Source organism: Chlorella variabilis, assembly GCF_000147415.1.
Source record: "Chlorella variabilis unplaced genomic scaffold CHLNCscaffold_25, whole genome shotgun sequence".
Taxonomy (NCBI): Eukaryota; Viridiplantae; Chlorophyta; class Trebouxiophyceae; order Chlorellales; family Chlorellaceae; genus Chlorella; species Chlorella variabilis.
In genome coordinates, this window is record NW_005435063.1 from 291,709 (window position 1) to 304,624 (window position 12,916).

The 12,916-nt window shown below is 67.4% G+C and overlaps 3 protein-coding genes across 3 annotated transcripts in view; 1 reads left to right on the top strand and 2 right to left on the bottom strand.

The window, feature by feature from the left end:
- CHLNCDRAFT_139524 (hypothetical protein) overlaps window positions 1-722 on the bottom strand; it is a gene marked incomplete at both ends in the record, with an annotated part of 5,685 nt that extends 4,963 nt beyond the window's left edge. The window contains 2 exons of the mRNA XM_005844039.1: window positions 357-505; window positions 617-722. Of these exons, the coding sequence (XP_005844101.1) occupies window positions 357-505; window positions 617-722 (255 nt within the window). The remainder of the gene's footprint in view (window positions 1-356; window positions 506-616) is intronic.
- Window positions 723-1,055: 333 nt separating this feature from the next.
- Window positions 1,056-4,363, bottom strand: CHLNCDRAFT_37099 (hypothetical protein; the record flags this gene model as incomplete). Its single annotated transcript, XM_005844040.1, has 7 exons — window positions 1,056-1,351; window positions 1,563-2,018; window positions 2,079-2,282; window positions 2,507-2,674; window positions 2,898-3,019; window positions 3,190-3,925; window positions 4,064-4,363. 7 exons carry the CDS (start codon window positions 4,361-4,363, stop codon window positions 1,118-1,120), a joined length of 2,220 nt encoding a protein of 739 aa, XP_005844102.1. The 3' UTR covers window positions 1,056-1,117.
- Window positions 4,364-6,921: 2,558 nt separating this feature from the next.
- Window positions 6,922-12,209, top strand: CHLNCDRAFT_139527 (hypothetical protein; the record flags this gene model as incomplete). The annotated part of the gene is made up of 19 exons (XM_005843942.1): window positions 6,922-7,119; window positions 7,239-7,392; window positions 7,565-7,758; window positions 7,892-8,081; window positions 8,233-8,408; window positions 8,546-8,652; window positions 8,789-8,871; window positions 8,997-9,066; window positions 9,243-9,387; window positions 9,529-10,009; window positions 10,149-10,252; window positions 10,395-10,506; window positions 10,624-10,738; window positions 10,910-11,056; window positions 11,271-11,386; window positions 11,517-11,620; window positions 11,772-11,879; window positions 11,973-12,049; window positions 12,164-12,209. 19 exons carry the CDS (start codon window positions 6,922-6,924, stop codon window positions 12,207-12,209), a joined length of 2,727 nt encoding a protein of 908 aa, XP_005844004.1.
- Between the last annotated feature and the right edge of the window lie 707 nt (window positions 12,210-12,916).

Genomic DNA, 12,916 nt, shown 5'->3' on the forward strand with positions numbered 1-12,916 from the left:
GGGGCCGCCACACCGGGGCCTCCCCCTCCCGCCACTGCTTTCTCAACGGCCCCGAGCCGGGGCTGCCCTCATTGCATACATAGTGCGCCTTTCCCTGCTTTTCTAGTGACCTAGCGTTCCGCACTGCCGTTTGGCCAGCCCATGCTCCCGTACCGTTGCGTTTCTCCCCAATGCGCCATGCCACTTTGCCAGTCATACACACGTTTCGATGCGTGCCCTGTCAGCTGCTTGCGTTGCATGTCGCCTTGCTCCACCCCTGTTTTATTGCTTTCTCTGCTTTCGCCCGGTTCCCGTCCCGTTTCGGCGGGGAGTCTATGTTGCAAGCTAGTTCTTGCTTTACCAGACTTTAAGCCCACACAAGCAAGGCCGATGGCAATCATGCAGGAGGAGGACAGGACGTGCAGCAGGGCAAAGGCCGGCATGCCCCACACCACCGCCTCTCGCATGTGTGCTTGGCTGCCCGAACAGCCTGGCCGCTCAAAGTGGATGCTCAACAGCACGATGTCTGCAGGAGGAAGCAGGCCGGTAGAAGCAGGCCGGTAGAAATCGCGACAACTCGGGAGGAGAGAGGGCCTTCTGCCTGTCCCTAACAGTGGCCGCCACACGGCAGACTCACATGCCACCAGGAAGGCGAATGCCGGCACAAACAGGCAGATGCCCAGCACCGGCAGCATGTCGCTGGCCAGGTGCCACGAGTGGCCGAACAGCCGCAGCGAGGGCATGGTTGCTGGTCTAGGCGGCGGTAGGGTGGCTGGCGCCGGGGCAGATGGTGCCGGGGCGGCTGCTGGGGGCGGTGCGCAGGCTGCTGCGTCTCCAGCAGACGGCCTTTTGCATCCTAGACGGCCCCTCCCTGGCCCGAGTAGGGAGCTGCGTGAGCCAGAGCAGCCCTGGTCAAGGAGACCCCAAAGACTCGTATCACAGCCCGTCCAAGGTTCCAAAGCAGAAGCAACCAAGAGCATTGTCTTGGGAGCCCCCAATGTTGGGGCCCTCGACTTTCCTCCACAAGGTCCTCCATTGCAGTGTGGATGCCTTGATTGATCCCCATTGAACTCCTGAACATAATACAATTACACGCTAGCGTTTTTGTGAATACATCAAGCTCCAACTTACACCAGTGTCACAGCTCCTCCCAGTCCTCCTCCCCCTCTGCCGCCGCTGCCCCCGGCTGCGCTCCTGTTGGTGCACCGCGCTGCTCGCCGAGGCTGCTGCCCGCTCCTGCCCCTGCATACACGCCCCCAAGCTCCCCCTCCTCGTCGTCTGACGAGGCCCAGGCCTCCAGCGCCGCCTCGCTGGCGCGGTGCAGCTCGGTGAGCCCCGTAAGGTCTTCCAGGTGCTTGGGGTCCAGCAAGCCCTGCGCGGCCGCCAGGCAGCGGCAGCAGCAGCAGCAGCAAAGGCAGCATGGGCCAGAACGCACCGCAATGGCAGACCAGGAAGCGTGTGTCGGGTCCACAGGCACCCCTCGACTTTGCCTGCCAGCCCACCACCTCCCGCTCTGCCTGGCCGCGCTGCCGGGTCCAGCCACCCTCCTCGCACAGCCCCAGCCGCCCCGCAGGCCGCCCCACCTGCACCAGGAAGTCGTGGCCGCGCCGCCGGTACTCGCGCACCACCGCCTCGGAGCAGGCGGTGCACTGGCGGAAGGCCTGCCCCGTCAGGCACATCTGGGTGAAGCCGCCCAGCTGGCCGCGGATCATGTGCGGGGCGTGGCCCAGCGGCGGCGCCTCGCCCCCGGCCGCAGCCTGCTGCGCGGCGGCCGGGGGGCTGCCGGCCGCGGGGGCGCCGGCGCCCGCGGGCTGCTGCACCACCGCCGCCATCAGCTCCGCCGCCAGGCTGCCGGCGATGGCGCTGAGGCCGGGGCGCGCCACCGTGCACTGCTGGTCCAGCGTGCGGTCCACCGTGGAGTTGATGGGAGCCACCACATCGTTGCAAAAGTAGCAGCCCAGGCGGCTGCCAACAACGCTGGGCGGCGGGGGCGCCGGCCGCGGCGCCGCTGCGGGCACGCCGCTGCCGCCGCCGCCAGGCTCCCCGCCGCCGCTAGCCTCGCCGCCGCCTGCTGCCGGCGGCTCCTCCTGCTGGGCCACCAGCTGTTCCGCCTCTGGCGGCACGGGGGCCCCATGCCTCATGACCATGAAGCCATCAAAGCCCAGGGCGGCGTTGATGGCCAGGCGGCCCAGCGCCGCGCACAGCAGGGTGGGCAGCCACCGGCTCTCCCGCGTGTCCATCAGCAGGAAGACGACGTCGTGGCCCCCCACCAGCGCCTCCAGCGCCGCGATGTCGCGCCGCGCCTGCGGGGCACGCGTGTCGGCGGTGGCGTGGCGGCTGGTGGGAGGGGCCTTTGGAGAGGTGTGCCCCAGAATGGGGGCAGGCGGAAGGTGGCTTGGCAGGAAGGCCAGCCAGGCATCCCTCCTCAGCTTGATGGAGACGAGGCTATGCGCCATGAACGAGAAGAAGCTGGAAGTTGCAGCCAGCCAGCATGCAACAATGGCAGCTGCCCCCGGCCACGCCTCACCTGCGCCAGCTCCCCATCTGCGATGGGGTGGCCGGGCATGGGGATGCTGAGCTGCACGCCTCGAGCGACGGCCCCCGGGAAGATGCGGCGCAGCGCGTCGGCGGCGGCCGCCGCCTTGGGCTTGCCGCCCTCCAGGCAGTCCTCGAAGCAGTACAGCGACTGACGTACCTGCAGGCGGCAGCGCACATCACGGCAGGGCAGCGGGTGTGGTGCCGCCGTACACCAGAACGCCAGCGCAGCCCTTGCCGGGAGAGGAGGGCGGCAGTCGCCCGCGGCCCCGCCCCACCACTGCCTGGCCAGCCTGTTGCTCATGCCTCCCTGGCCTCCTTCCAGCTCCCCAGGCCCTCAACAGCCCCTAACAGCCCCCAGGACACGCCAGCCTGTCACCCACCGGGTTGCTGTAGGCCACCCGCGAGTTGTCCACAAGCGTGATGTGCCTCACGCCCCAGCCCAGCAGCGTGCGCGCCACCGAGCAGCCCAGCGTGCCGGCGCCCAGCAGCAGGCACCGCGTCGCTGCACGGCAAGCGGCGCAGCAGGGAGGTGGAGCCAAACGCACACGCCTGCACTGCCAGGCAGCCAGGGACACACAGACGGCCGGCGGCAGCGCAGGGCTGCAGGGGGCAGGTGGCAGGCAGCCGCGGCAAGAGGGGCCAGCAGGCGCACAGGCGGCGAGCGGCCCTCACCTGCAATGGCGCCGACATCCAGGCTGGGCGCTGCTCGCCACCGCATCAGCCGCAGGTTGAGGTCCACAGCCGACTCGGCCAACAGGCGGGGGTCCATGGCAGGCCCCAGGTCGGCGCCCCGAGGCCCCAGCTTGCCCCGCTCATTGGACTCCCAGCCGCCCAGCGGCGCTGGGCAGAAGCCCGGGGGCAGGTCTGGCAGCGCGACGGCCAGCGCCAGGCTGGCGGCGGCGTCAAAGCGGCCGCGCCGCTCCCGCAGGCACAGCACCCCCAGCTGGCGGCAGCCCCACCGCGCCGCCGCCAGCAGCAGCAGGTTGCGCAGCGGCCAGCCGGGGTGCTCCGCCAGGCTGCTGCTGTCGGCGACGGTCAGGTACAGGCGCCGCTGGCCGCCGCTGACGCCTCCCTGCTGCAGGCGGTGCCAGTCGGTGAGCGGCGCCGCCTCCACCTCGCCACCGCCGCCCACCGCCACCAGCCAGGCCGGCTGGCCAACGGCTGCCAGATGGTCGCTGCATGCCGCTGCCGCCAGATCCGCGGCCTGCTCTCCCAGCGCCTGCTGCATGCTGGTGGGGGTGGCAGTGAGCGTGAAGGGCTGCGGTGGCTGGAGGGCGGGCACCGCAAACCAGTAGCGGTACTTGTAGTGCTTCAGGTCGCAGTACGCCAGCAGTACCGTGCCCAGCAGCAGGCTGGGCTTCCGCTCCGCAGCACCCGAATGGATGGCCGCCCACATGCCGACGCACACCTGCAAGCACACATGGACAGGCGTAGGGCGCAGCGCAGAGTAACGCAGGTCAAGCGGCGAAGCAAAAGCCTGCCGTTGTGCGCGGCCTGACGCGAGAGCACCCGTCTGCCCCCTGTGGTCCGACCCAGCAGCGCCCACCTCTGCCACTGCGGCCTTGCGGTCAAAGCTGGCCAGCCGCTCCATCGTGTTGAGCACATAGAGGCTGCCAGTAGCGGGGAAGGCTCCTGCCAGCGGCGCTCCCGCCGCCGCCGCCGACCCTTCCGCGCCAGGCTGCCCCGCCAGCGACGCGGCGGACACCGTGAGCATGCCAGGCAGCTCGGCATGGTTGCTGGGTGACCAGGAGGCTCGCAGAGGCTCCGGGCCCTCCTCCAGCTTCAAGCGGTGCAGTTTGAGGTCACCCAGAGCGCTCCAGAAGGTGACGTCCACCTTGCTCTGCATCCAACGGCAAGACTGTACAACGCGATCACGGCTGGTGAGGGCAATGGCCGTGCCGGCACGCCTTGGGGCGCACCTGCAGCGGGCAGAACTGCAGGACCGCCCCCATGGCTGTTCAGCCGTTGCAAAGCACGGCAAGGCGATCTACAGCGTCAAGGAGTGGCAAAGAAGGAGGCAGGCCACTAGGGGATTCCTTCCTGCATGGGCGGAGAGGCGGCGAGGCCCGGTCGCCTCCTTGCACCTGAATGCGCAAGTCTGATGATTGGTTCTGTTGTCATACACAAGGGTGGGTACATGCTCCGGTTAACTGATAGGACTGCTGGCTGGCCAGGCACGTTGCTTGCCCTCCAGGTCATCAGCTGTGGACAAGGCGCGAGGCCCGCAGCGCGGCCTGCAGGCCTTCAGCCAGCTCCACCTGCCGCTGCTCTGCCAGCAGCTGCCGCACAGCGTCCCGCCGAGCCTGAAGGTTGGCCTCCAGCGCTGACAGCAGGGAGTCGGCAAGGGTGGCAGCATCCGGCAGGTCGCTGCCCGCTGCAGCCGCCACTGCAGCCGCCGTGTTCTCCTTGGCTTGCTGCACGATCACCATTTCGAGGAAGGCCCGCGCATCCTCCTCGCTCACTGCCAGCTGCACAAAGGCGAGGTGGAGAGCAGGCAAGTTGGAGAGCAGCCTGGCAGGTCGGTGGGCGGGGCAAGCAGGGGCGCGGAGCTGCGAGCGCAGCGGCTGCCCTGTGACAAGCCCATGGCTAGCCCACCTGAAGCAGGGACAGCAGATCTCCCATCAGGGCCGCCACACGCTCAGCGGGCTGCTGCTGCAGCTGAGGCAGCTCCTGCGGCGCAGGCTCCGAAAGCACCGCTGCGCCCATTCCTGCGCCTGGTGCGCCTGCTGTATGCCTGTCGTGCTGCGTGCCCACAGGCCCCGGCTTGGCTGAGAAGCCCGCCAGCAGCTGGGCGGCTGCCGTGCCGCGGGGCGAGGCCAGGGCAGAGGGCAGTGTCGGTGCGGGCTCCGACAGGGTGGAGCCCTCGCCCTGGTGGCTGCCGCCGCTGCCACCTGCGCTGGTGCCGTCATCGCCGTCGGGGTCTGCGCTGGCCCAGCGCTGCCCCCACCGCGGCCGCTTGGTGGCGAGCGTGCCGGTGCTGCCGCCGCAAACGGTGTGCTCCTCTTCCCCGACTGGAGCCGTTGCGGGCTGCGGCCGCCTCTTGCAGCGGTGCCGCGTGTTCTTCTCCAGCGACAGCAGCTCCTGGCAGCGGGGGCAGTGCGCCAGCTCCCTGCCATGGCCGAGGCCGTGAGCGGCGGCGGCTGTGCCGCCCGGCGCTCGGAAGTGCTGCCTCAGGCGCCACAGCTCTGTGAATGCCTGGGTGCATCCCTACAACAGGCAGCTCCCAGAACGATCCTAAACAAAGCCGGCAGAGGCAGAGGTCGCAGTGTTGAACGAGGGGGCAGTTGCAGGCCCACTCACTGGCTCAGGGCAGCGCCAGGGCAGGCTGCTGCTGTTGTGTGTGTGGTTCTCCATAGCAGGGGACGGTCTTGCTGCAGAGGATGTGTGACTGTCGAGGTTGGAGACTCCTGGAGCGGCAGCTAGCTCCTGGCGTGGCCCTAGCACACAGCCTGACCGCCGGTGTCCATAACAAAAGGGAGGAGGACAAGAAGGCCGCCTGGGCGGCGGTACAGAAAGGAAGCCCGCCCCATGGACGGCCAGGTCAAACCAGGCTTGCACCTCGCAGCGATGCCCTTGAAACTTGCATTCCTGTCTTATTCACGTACGCGATCCCCACAGGGGAGGCTCAGCAGATCGAGAGAGCTGTGTATGTGCGGGCTGCCGAATGGCGACGCCTCGCCACCGTGCAACACGCGAGGTAGCGCTCGCATAAGCTTAGGCCGTGCTGCTGCATCCTGTGGACGTTGGAACTTAGGTATTCAAACATGGATGGTGCCAGTGAGCTGGCATGAGGTGCAAAGCAGCAACAAGCCAGCGCCGGGCGCTCCCCTGCCTTGCCGCCAGTCAGGGCGGGAGGCACTGCCGTGCACAGCCCCGGGTATCCCGTGGCGGTGCTGCCGGCTTTCCCGTCAACTTTTTGGCTTTTGAATGTCACCCAGACGCAGTCTGGGGCCAGGACAAGCCTCAGCGCAATTGCACCGCCTGCAAGTGCCAGCAGACACAGTCTCCAACCCAAGCCCTACCTACGCTACTGGCAAATGGCTTGCACCGATGCATTGCTGCAGCAAGCAGGGAAGGAGGAGTGCGGGATTCCGTGCGAGATTGCCAGCTCGGACCCAACTCCTGGCCTGCCTTCTGGTTTCAATTCCTCAGAGGCAAATACACTTCTTTGTACCATCGGGCGTCCGTGTGCAGTAGCCAAGCTCCGTTGGGTAACCAAGCTCGCTGCTCTGTCGTTCCGCTCTCGGCGCAGAAGCGCCCCTCCTCCTCGCCGCCCTGCGATGCCCATCAGTGAACCCTCCAGCCGCTGATCAAGGCACCGGTGCGGCGGGCAGGGTCGGTGCAGCCAACCGCGTCGGACTTGCACGCTGAGCGGCGCCTCTGTGGCATAGCTATCAGCACATCATGCCCGCCAGGAGCGGCAGCCAGCGGGTGCAGCTGGACAGGGCTGCCAGTGGGCCTTTGGCAACCACCGCCTCCGCCCCTCGAGCGGCAGCGCTGGTGGTCGCCTGCCTGCTGTGCTACACCCTGCTGGAGGCCGGCCTGGGCGTCTGGTGGTTCCTGCAGCTGGGCACCGTGGGGCCATGCCAGAAGGACAACGAGGTGCGGCAGGCGCCCAGCTGCCGCGCCGGCTGCCGCGGCCGCCTGCTGGCCGGGGCCTGTTGTTCAGTCAGACCAGCCTGTCCTCCTCGCCAACGCTCGTGGGATGCCACCTGGTGCAGGGATCCTGGAGCATCGGCATCTTCAAGGGGCCCTCGCCGCTGCAGCTGCAGCCTCTGGAGCTGCACGAGCCGCGGCAGGACACGAGCGTGGCGTGGCCGGTGGCCAACCCTGTGCTCACCTGCGCCTCCGTGGGCGACTCCCCCAGCAACTTCGGTGAGGGAAGGGGGAGGGCTGGGTGGCTGGCGCAATGGGCGGGAGGAGCCGGCGCAGCACAGCCCACCACGTCCTGTGTTTGTACCTGCTCCCTTCATCGCCGCTGCCGCAAGGCTCTTGCTCGCCTTCATCCTTGCAAACGCGCTCTTGCCCCTGGCTGCCGCTGGCGCAGTGGCGGACCCGTTCCTGCTGCAGCGCGACCAGAAGCTCTACATGTTCTACGAGACCAAGTCCACGGAGCAGCAGAAGGGGCAGATTGGGGTGGCGGTCAGCTCCGACGGTGGCATGACCTTCCAGCACCAGGCTGTGGTCCTCGACCTCGCCTGGCACCTGTCCTACCCATTCGTGTTTGAGCACAACGGCCAGGTGCGCCCCCTGCAGCTGCGCATGAGCTGCACTGGCGCTGCTGTGCTGGGGTGAGGGCGGTGAGTCCAGCGAAAGGCGCCGCCACGCCCCGGCGCTTGGCTCACCTCCTGCAGCCCACCGCACATGCCTGCAGGTCTACATGCTGCCAGAGGCCAGCGGGTCGGGGCGGCTCAGCCTGTACCGCGCCACCGACTTCCCGCTGGCCTGGCAGGAGGACCGCCTGCTGCTGCCGCGCCCGCTCATCGACGCCAGCCTGGTGGAGTGGGGCGGCCGCTGGTACCTGCTGGGCAGCGACCACACGCGGCCCGGGGCGATGAAGAACGGTGCGCGAGGCTGGCCGGCTGGCCTGGACTGGCGCCATGGCTGTTGCGCAGGGTTTGGCATGGCCGGCAGACATGCAGGCGAACGGAGGGAGGTGTATGTGTATGCGCTATCGCCAGCCTCACGGGGGCTACTCGTCGCCGGCTGCTGCAGGCCACCTGGAGGTGTGGCACGCTGCGTCGCCGCTGGGCCCCTGGGAGCCGCACCCCGCCAACCCCGTTGCCAATGGCGCGCGCGCCGCGGGCTTCCGCAATGCGGGCCGCCTGGTCAAGCACGGCGGACGGCTGTACCGTTTTGGCCAGGACTGCGGCGCGACCTATGGCCATCGGGTGGGTGCCGCTGCTGGGGGCTTGGGACAGGCTGGGCACTGCAGTAACCTGCCCGGGAAGGAGCGAGCCGGGACGCTGCCAAGGTGCACAGCGCTGCACGGGTGACTTGTGCACGTGTCCTGTGCTCCTTGCTGCAGCTGGTTGCCTTTGAGGTCACCAAGCTGTCGCCCACTGAGTTTGAGCAGCACCCCATTGAGCACAACATCAGCGGGCTGAGCGGCCACCGCAAGCCATCGTGGAACAGGTGCTGCCCTGGCCTCCGCATCAGCCAGTTTCTTGGGCGCCTGGCATGGGCGTGGCATGTTTCACGTGGCTGCACCGGGTGACCTAGGGCTGGGGCAGCACCTGACCATCGCCACTTGGTTTGTGTTTCTCTGCAGCGAGAGGCACCATCACATTGATGTGCAGCAGCTGCCCAGCGGCGAGTGGATTGCAGCCATCGACGGTGACCGCGTCGCGTCAGGTAAGCGTCCGTGCTGCTGCCCACACTGGGGCAGAGATAAGTGGTGGTGCTCAGCGGGAGGCGCGACGTCGACCTAGGCACCAGCGAGTAAGCACCGCTGCTTGTCATGTCGTGCTGGCCTGCAGGGCCCATCTCGCGGCGAGCAATCTTGACGGTGGTGCGCATCGTCGTGCCCTGGATTCTCCTGGCGGGCGTGTGGATGGCAGTCAGCATCAGGCAAGCAGGAGCAGCAGAGCAGCAGCGCTTCCAACATCTCCAATCTGCCACGGCATTGATGCCTGCTGGTGCGGTCAGCAGGCACCAGGCTCAAAACCTGCACTGCATCCTGACGCCTCTCGTTTGCCCACCACGCGCCTGCCGTTGGCCTGCAGCATGACGCACAGCCCCGCCTTTCGGCGCTGGGCAATCAGCGGTGGGCTTGTCAGCGCACCAGCAGTCGGGCGCGAGCCGCGCAGCCCCATGCGCACCGGTATCCTGCTGCACAGCTCACTGATGAGGAGGATGCAGCTTGGGCAGGTGAGCAGGGCGCTGCCTGCTGCTGCCAAAGCGCCGTTGCACACACACACTGCCATCAGGCGCATAGTCAGCACCTGCTCTTCTGCCTCAGCCCCAGTTGCCTGAAGCCGGGATGCTCGTTTTCTCCTTTCACGTCTCCAGTTGAGCAGGAAGAAAGCGCGGTCGCTCCTTGAGCTGGACGTGGAGTGTGCGGCGCCGCTGCTGAGTGGCGACTCTGGCGAGGCCGGCGCTGTGGATGGCGTTGTGCTGGCAGCCGTGGAGAAGCTGGGCGACAAGCAGCAGCAGCAGCAGACGCTGTCACCCACCAGCAGCAACGCATCCAAGCTGGCACAGCAGGCGGCGATGGAAGAGGGGAGGCTGGGCAAGGCCGCACAGATCAAGTCGCCACCGGGCGGCACTACGCTGCAGTACCGCGTCACTCGCAGCATGTCGACACGTGGCAGTGGCGGGGCCATCTCTCCACCGCCCCTGTCAGGCATGTCGCGCGCAGGCAGCTTGGCACGCAGCGGCAGCGCTCGTGCGCAGCAGCAGGCTGCTCGGCGGCGGCGCTGCGTGCCGCTACGGCTGCAGCTGGGCACCTTTGGCATGGCATTTCTGGCGGTGGCGGCGCTGCTGGGCCTAGGTGACTGCGCCTGCACGTGCAGCGAGCATGCCTGGGTGGATGGCTGGCTTGAGCAGTGGTGGTGCTGTTCCCAGGACAGCTGCTCGTCAACGTTCCCAAGCCACCCAATCACCGCATTCCTGGGCGTGCCTGCGTGCAGTGGGCCTGTACGGCTACGTGGCGCCCTTCCTTGAAACCTCCAAGCCCTTCACCGTGGACGGCCAGTTCAGCCAGGCAAGCGCGGCAGCTGGGCGGCGATGCTGGGTCGCAGCTGCTCCCGGCGCATTCCATCGCACAGGGTGCATGCTGTGCGTTGGGCCAGCACTTGCGCCCGACCACCACCACACGACACACACCACCCACTGCACCGCTCACATGCGCACGCCGCGCCCCTGCCCCGCCGCAGTTCACCCTGCTGTGCATGAGCTACGAGGCGCGCATGTCCACGCTGCGCCACTTTGTGCGCCACTACAGCCGCTGCCCCTCCGTCTCCGACATCGTGCTGGTGTGGAACAAGGGTGAGGGCAGCAGCGCCGGCAGGGGCCTGCTGTCCACGCAACAACAAGGGAGTCAGCTGTGCAGGTTCCAGTGCGCCTGCCGGCCCCTCACACTCCCGCCCCTCGCCCTGACCGCAGGCAAGCCGCCGGTGCCTGAGCGCGACTTTGACAGCGCGGTGCCGGTGCGGGTGCGCCTGGAGGCGCTCAACTCGCTGAACAACCGCTTCAGGCAGGACCCGCTCATACGCAACAGGTGCGGCCGCGCTGCGGCGCGGGCAGCAGGGAGTGCGGCTGGGGCCTACTGCGGAGCCGCCGACGGCAAGGGCTGTGCGCTCCAAGGCCCCAAACCGGCCATGGGGCGGGCTCAGGCTCCGTGCATCCCGCCTGCGTCCAACCCTCCCTCCCGCCGGCGTCCTCCCCGCAGGGCCGTGCTGTCTCTCGACGACGACATCATGGTGCCCTGCTCTGACCTGGAGCGCGGCTTTGCCACCTGGCGCATGCAGCCCGCCAAGATGGTGGGCTTCTACCCGCGGCTGATAGAGGGCACGCCGCTGGAGTTCCGCGGGGAGAGGTGCGCCTGGTTTGGGCTGCCGTTTGTGTGTGCTTCTGAGCCTGTCTGGGTGGGTTGGAAAGGCTCGTCCACGGCAGAAGGCGTACGGCTCGTTTGCAGTCAGTCGCAATGCACCTGCCTGTTGCCGAGCGGGGGCGCCTTTGGTTCTCTTCCGTTTTGTACCTCCCGCCACCTGTGTCACCACCCGCCGCCACCGCCCTCCCCGACGTTGCAGGTACTCGATTGAGCGCAGCATGTACAACGCGGTACTGACGGGGGCCGCCTTCCTGGACACGTGGACCGCGCTGCCCGCATACTGGGCCGATGCGGTGGCGCCGGCCAGGGCGGAAGGTGGGCGGGCGCAGCGCACACCTGTGCGACGGCCGCCCCTTCCCTGCCTCCCTGCTCCATGTCTCCCTGCGTGCACTCACTCGCCAACCTGCCTTGCCTGCCTCCTCCTGCCTCGCCACCTCGCCCGCAGTGGACCGCGTGTTCAACGGCGAGGACCTGCTCATGAACTTTGTGCTGGCCAACGCCTCGCTGGCAGCCGGCAGCCGCGACGCGGTGGAGTTCACCCGCCCCACGGTGAGCCCTCGGGCAGCGCTGGTGGCTGGCTGGCCGGCTCGCCTGGCAGCAGCTGGCTGCGAGCGGGCCGGCGACGGTAGCTCAGCAAAGGGAGGCTGGCCAGTTCAAGCCCAGCCTGCCTGCCCCCCCTCCTCCACCTCCCCGGTCGCAGCGGCGCCTGGACATCAGCAAGCTGAGCGGCGTGGGCATCTCCCACAACTGGAACGGCTTCATAGAGGCCACGCAGGCGAGGCTGGCTGCTCTTTTTTGGCCTGCCCAGGTCGGGAAGAACACCAGAGAGTCCCTCTTGACACGACATGCCAACCTGTCGCCTGCGCCCCGCACCCCTCTGCCTGCCTTTGCCCCCCTGCAGGACTATTTGGCCAACTTCACGGCCACCTTTGGGGGCGTGCCGCTGCAGACGCACAACTTCAACTGGGGCCACTTCAGGTGGGTGGGGTGGGGACGCGGCATGCGGGACGCCGGGGCCGTGCCGTGACTCTTCCCTGCTCTCTTGCCGTGGCACATGCCTCACATGCGCTGCCCGCTCCTCCCCTGGTGCAGCCCGCCCTTTTGCGCCATCACTTCCCTGGGCTGTGTCTATCTTTGAAGACGAGCAGGATGCCCTTCCTCACAACGTGACCTCACAGGATGTCCCGATGGCCACTCATTGCGGAGTCACGTGACGGCCATAGTGCTGTGCCAGGAGTAGGCAGCATTTTCTTAAACCAGTTTGCATTGCTTTCCCTTTTCCAATCGCCAGTTTTCTTCGTCGCAGTGGCGCAAGCACCGTCCCATGATGATTATTGCCCCCACCACTGCACAACGCCACTGCACAACGCCACCATGCTTTTGTCTGATCTTTCGTGTGATGGCTGCATGCACACTCCCTCCCCCCCTTGATCCCTCCCATTGGTTTTCAAATTACCCCCATTCACACCTACTGGTCAATATTCACCGGCCCTTGCCGATATCGTAGAGCCGAACACCCGCTGCTCAACGCCCTCATGCTGGCACCACTTTCCTGCTTGCCCTTGCCTGCTGCTACTGGTACTCTGCTTTGTAACTGGAACCCCTCCATGCAGCAGCAGCACAGTGGAATGCAGTGCATGCATGACATAGGCCGCCAGGTGGCACGGCTGGACGGATGCATGTACTTCGGGCGCCAGTGCCTTGCACTGTTCGTGAGCATTCGGCCTCCTGATCGGCTTCCAGAGAGATGAAGGTCGTGCTGGCCGCTCAAAATGGCCGCAAGCCCCGCAAGCCCTCTGCAAAAGAGAAGAAAATAGTGTTTGGTGTCGTTGCCGCACTGCTTCT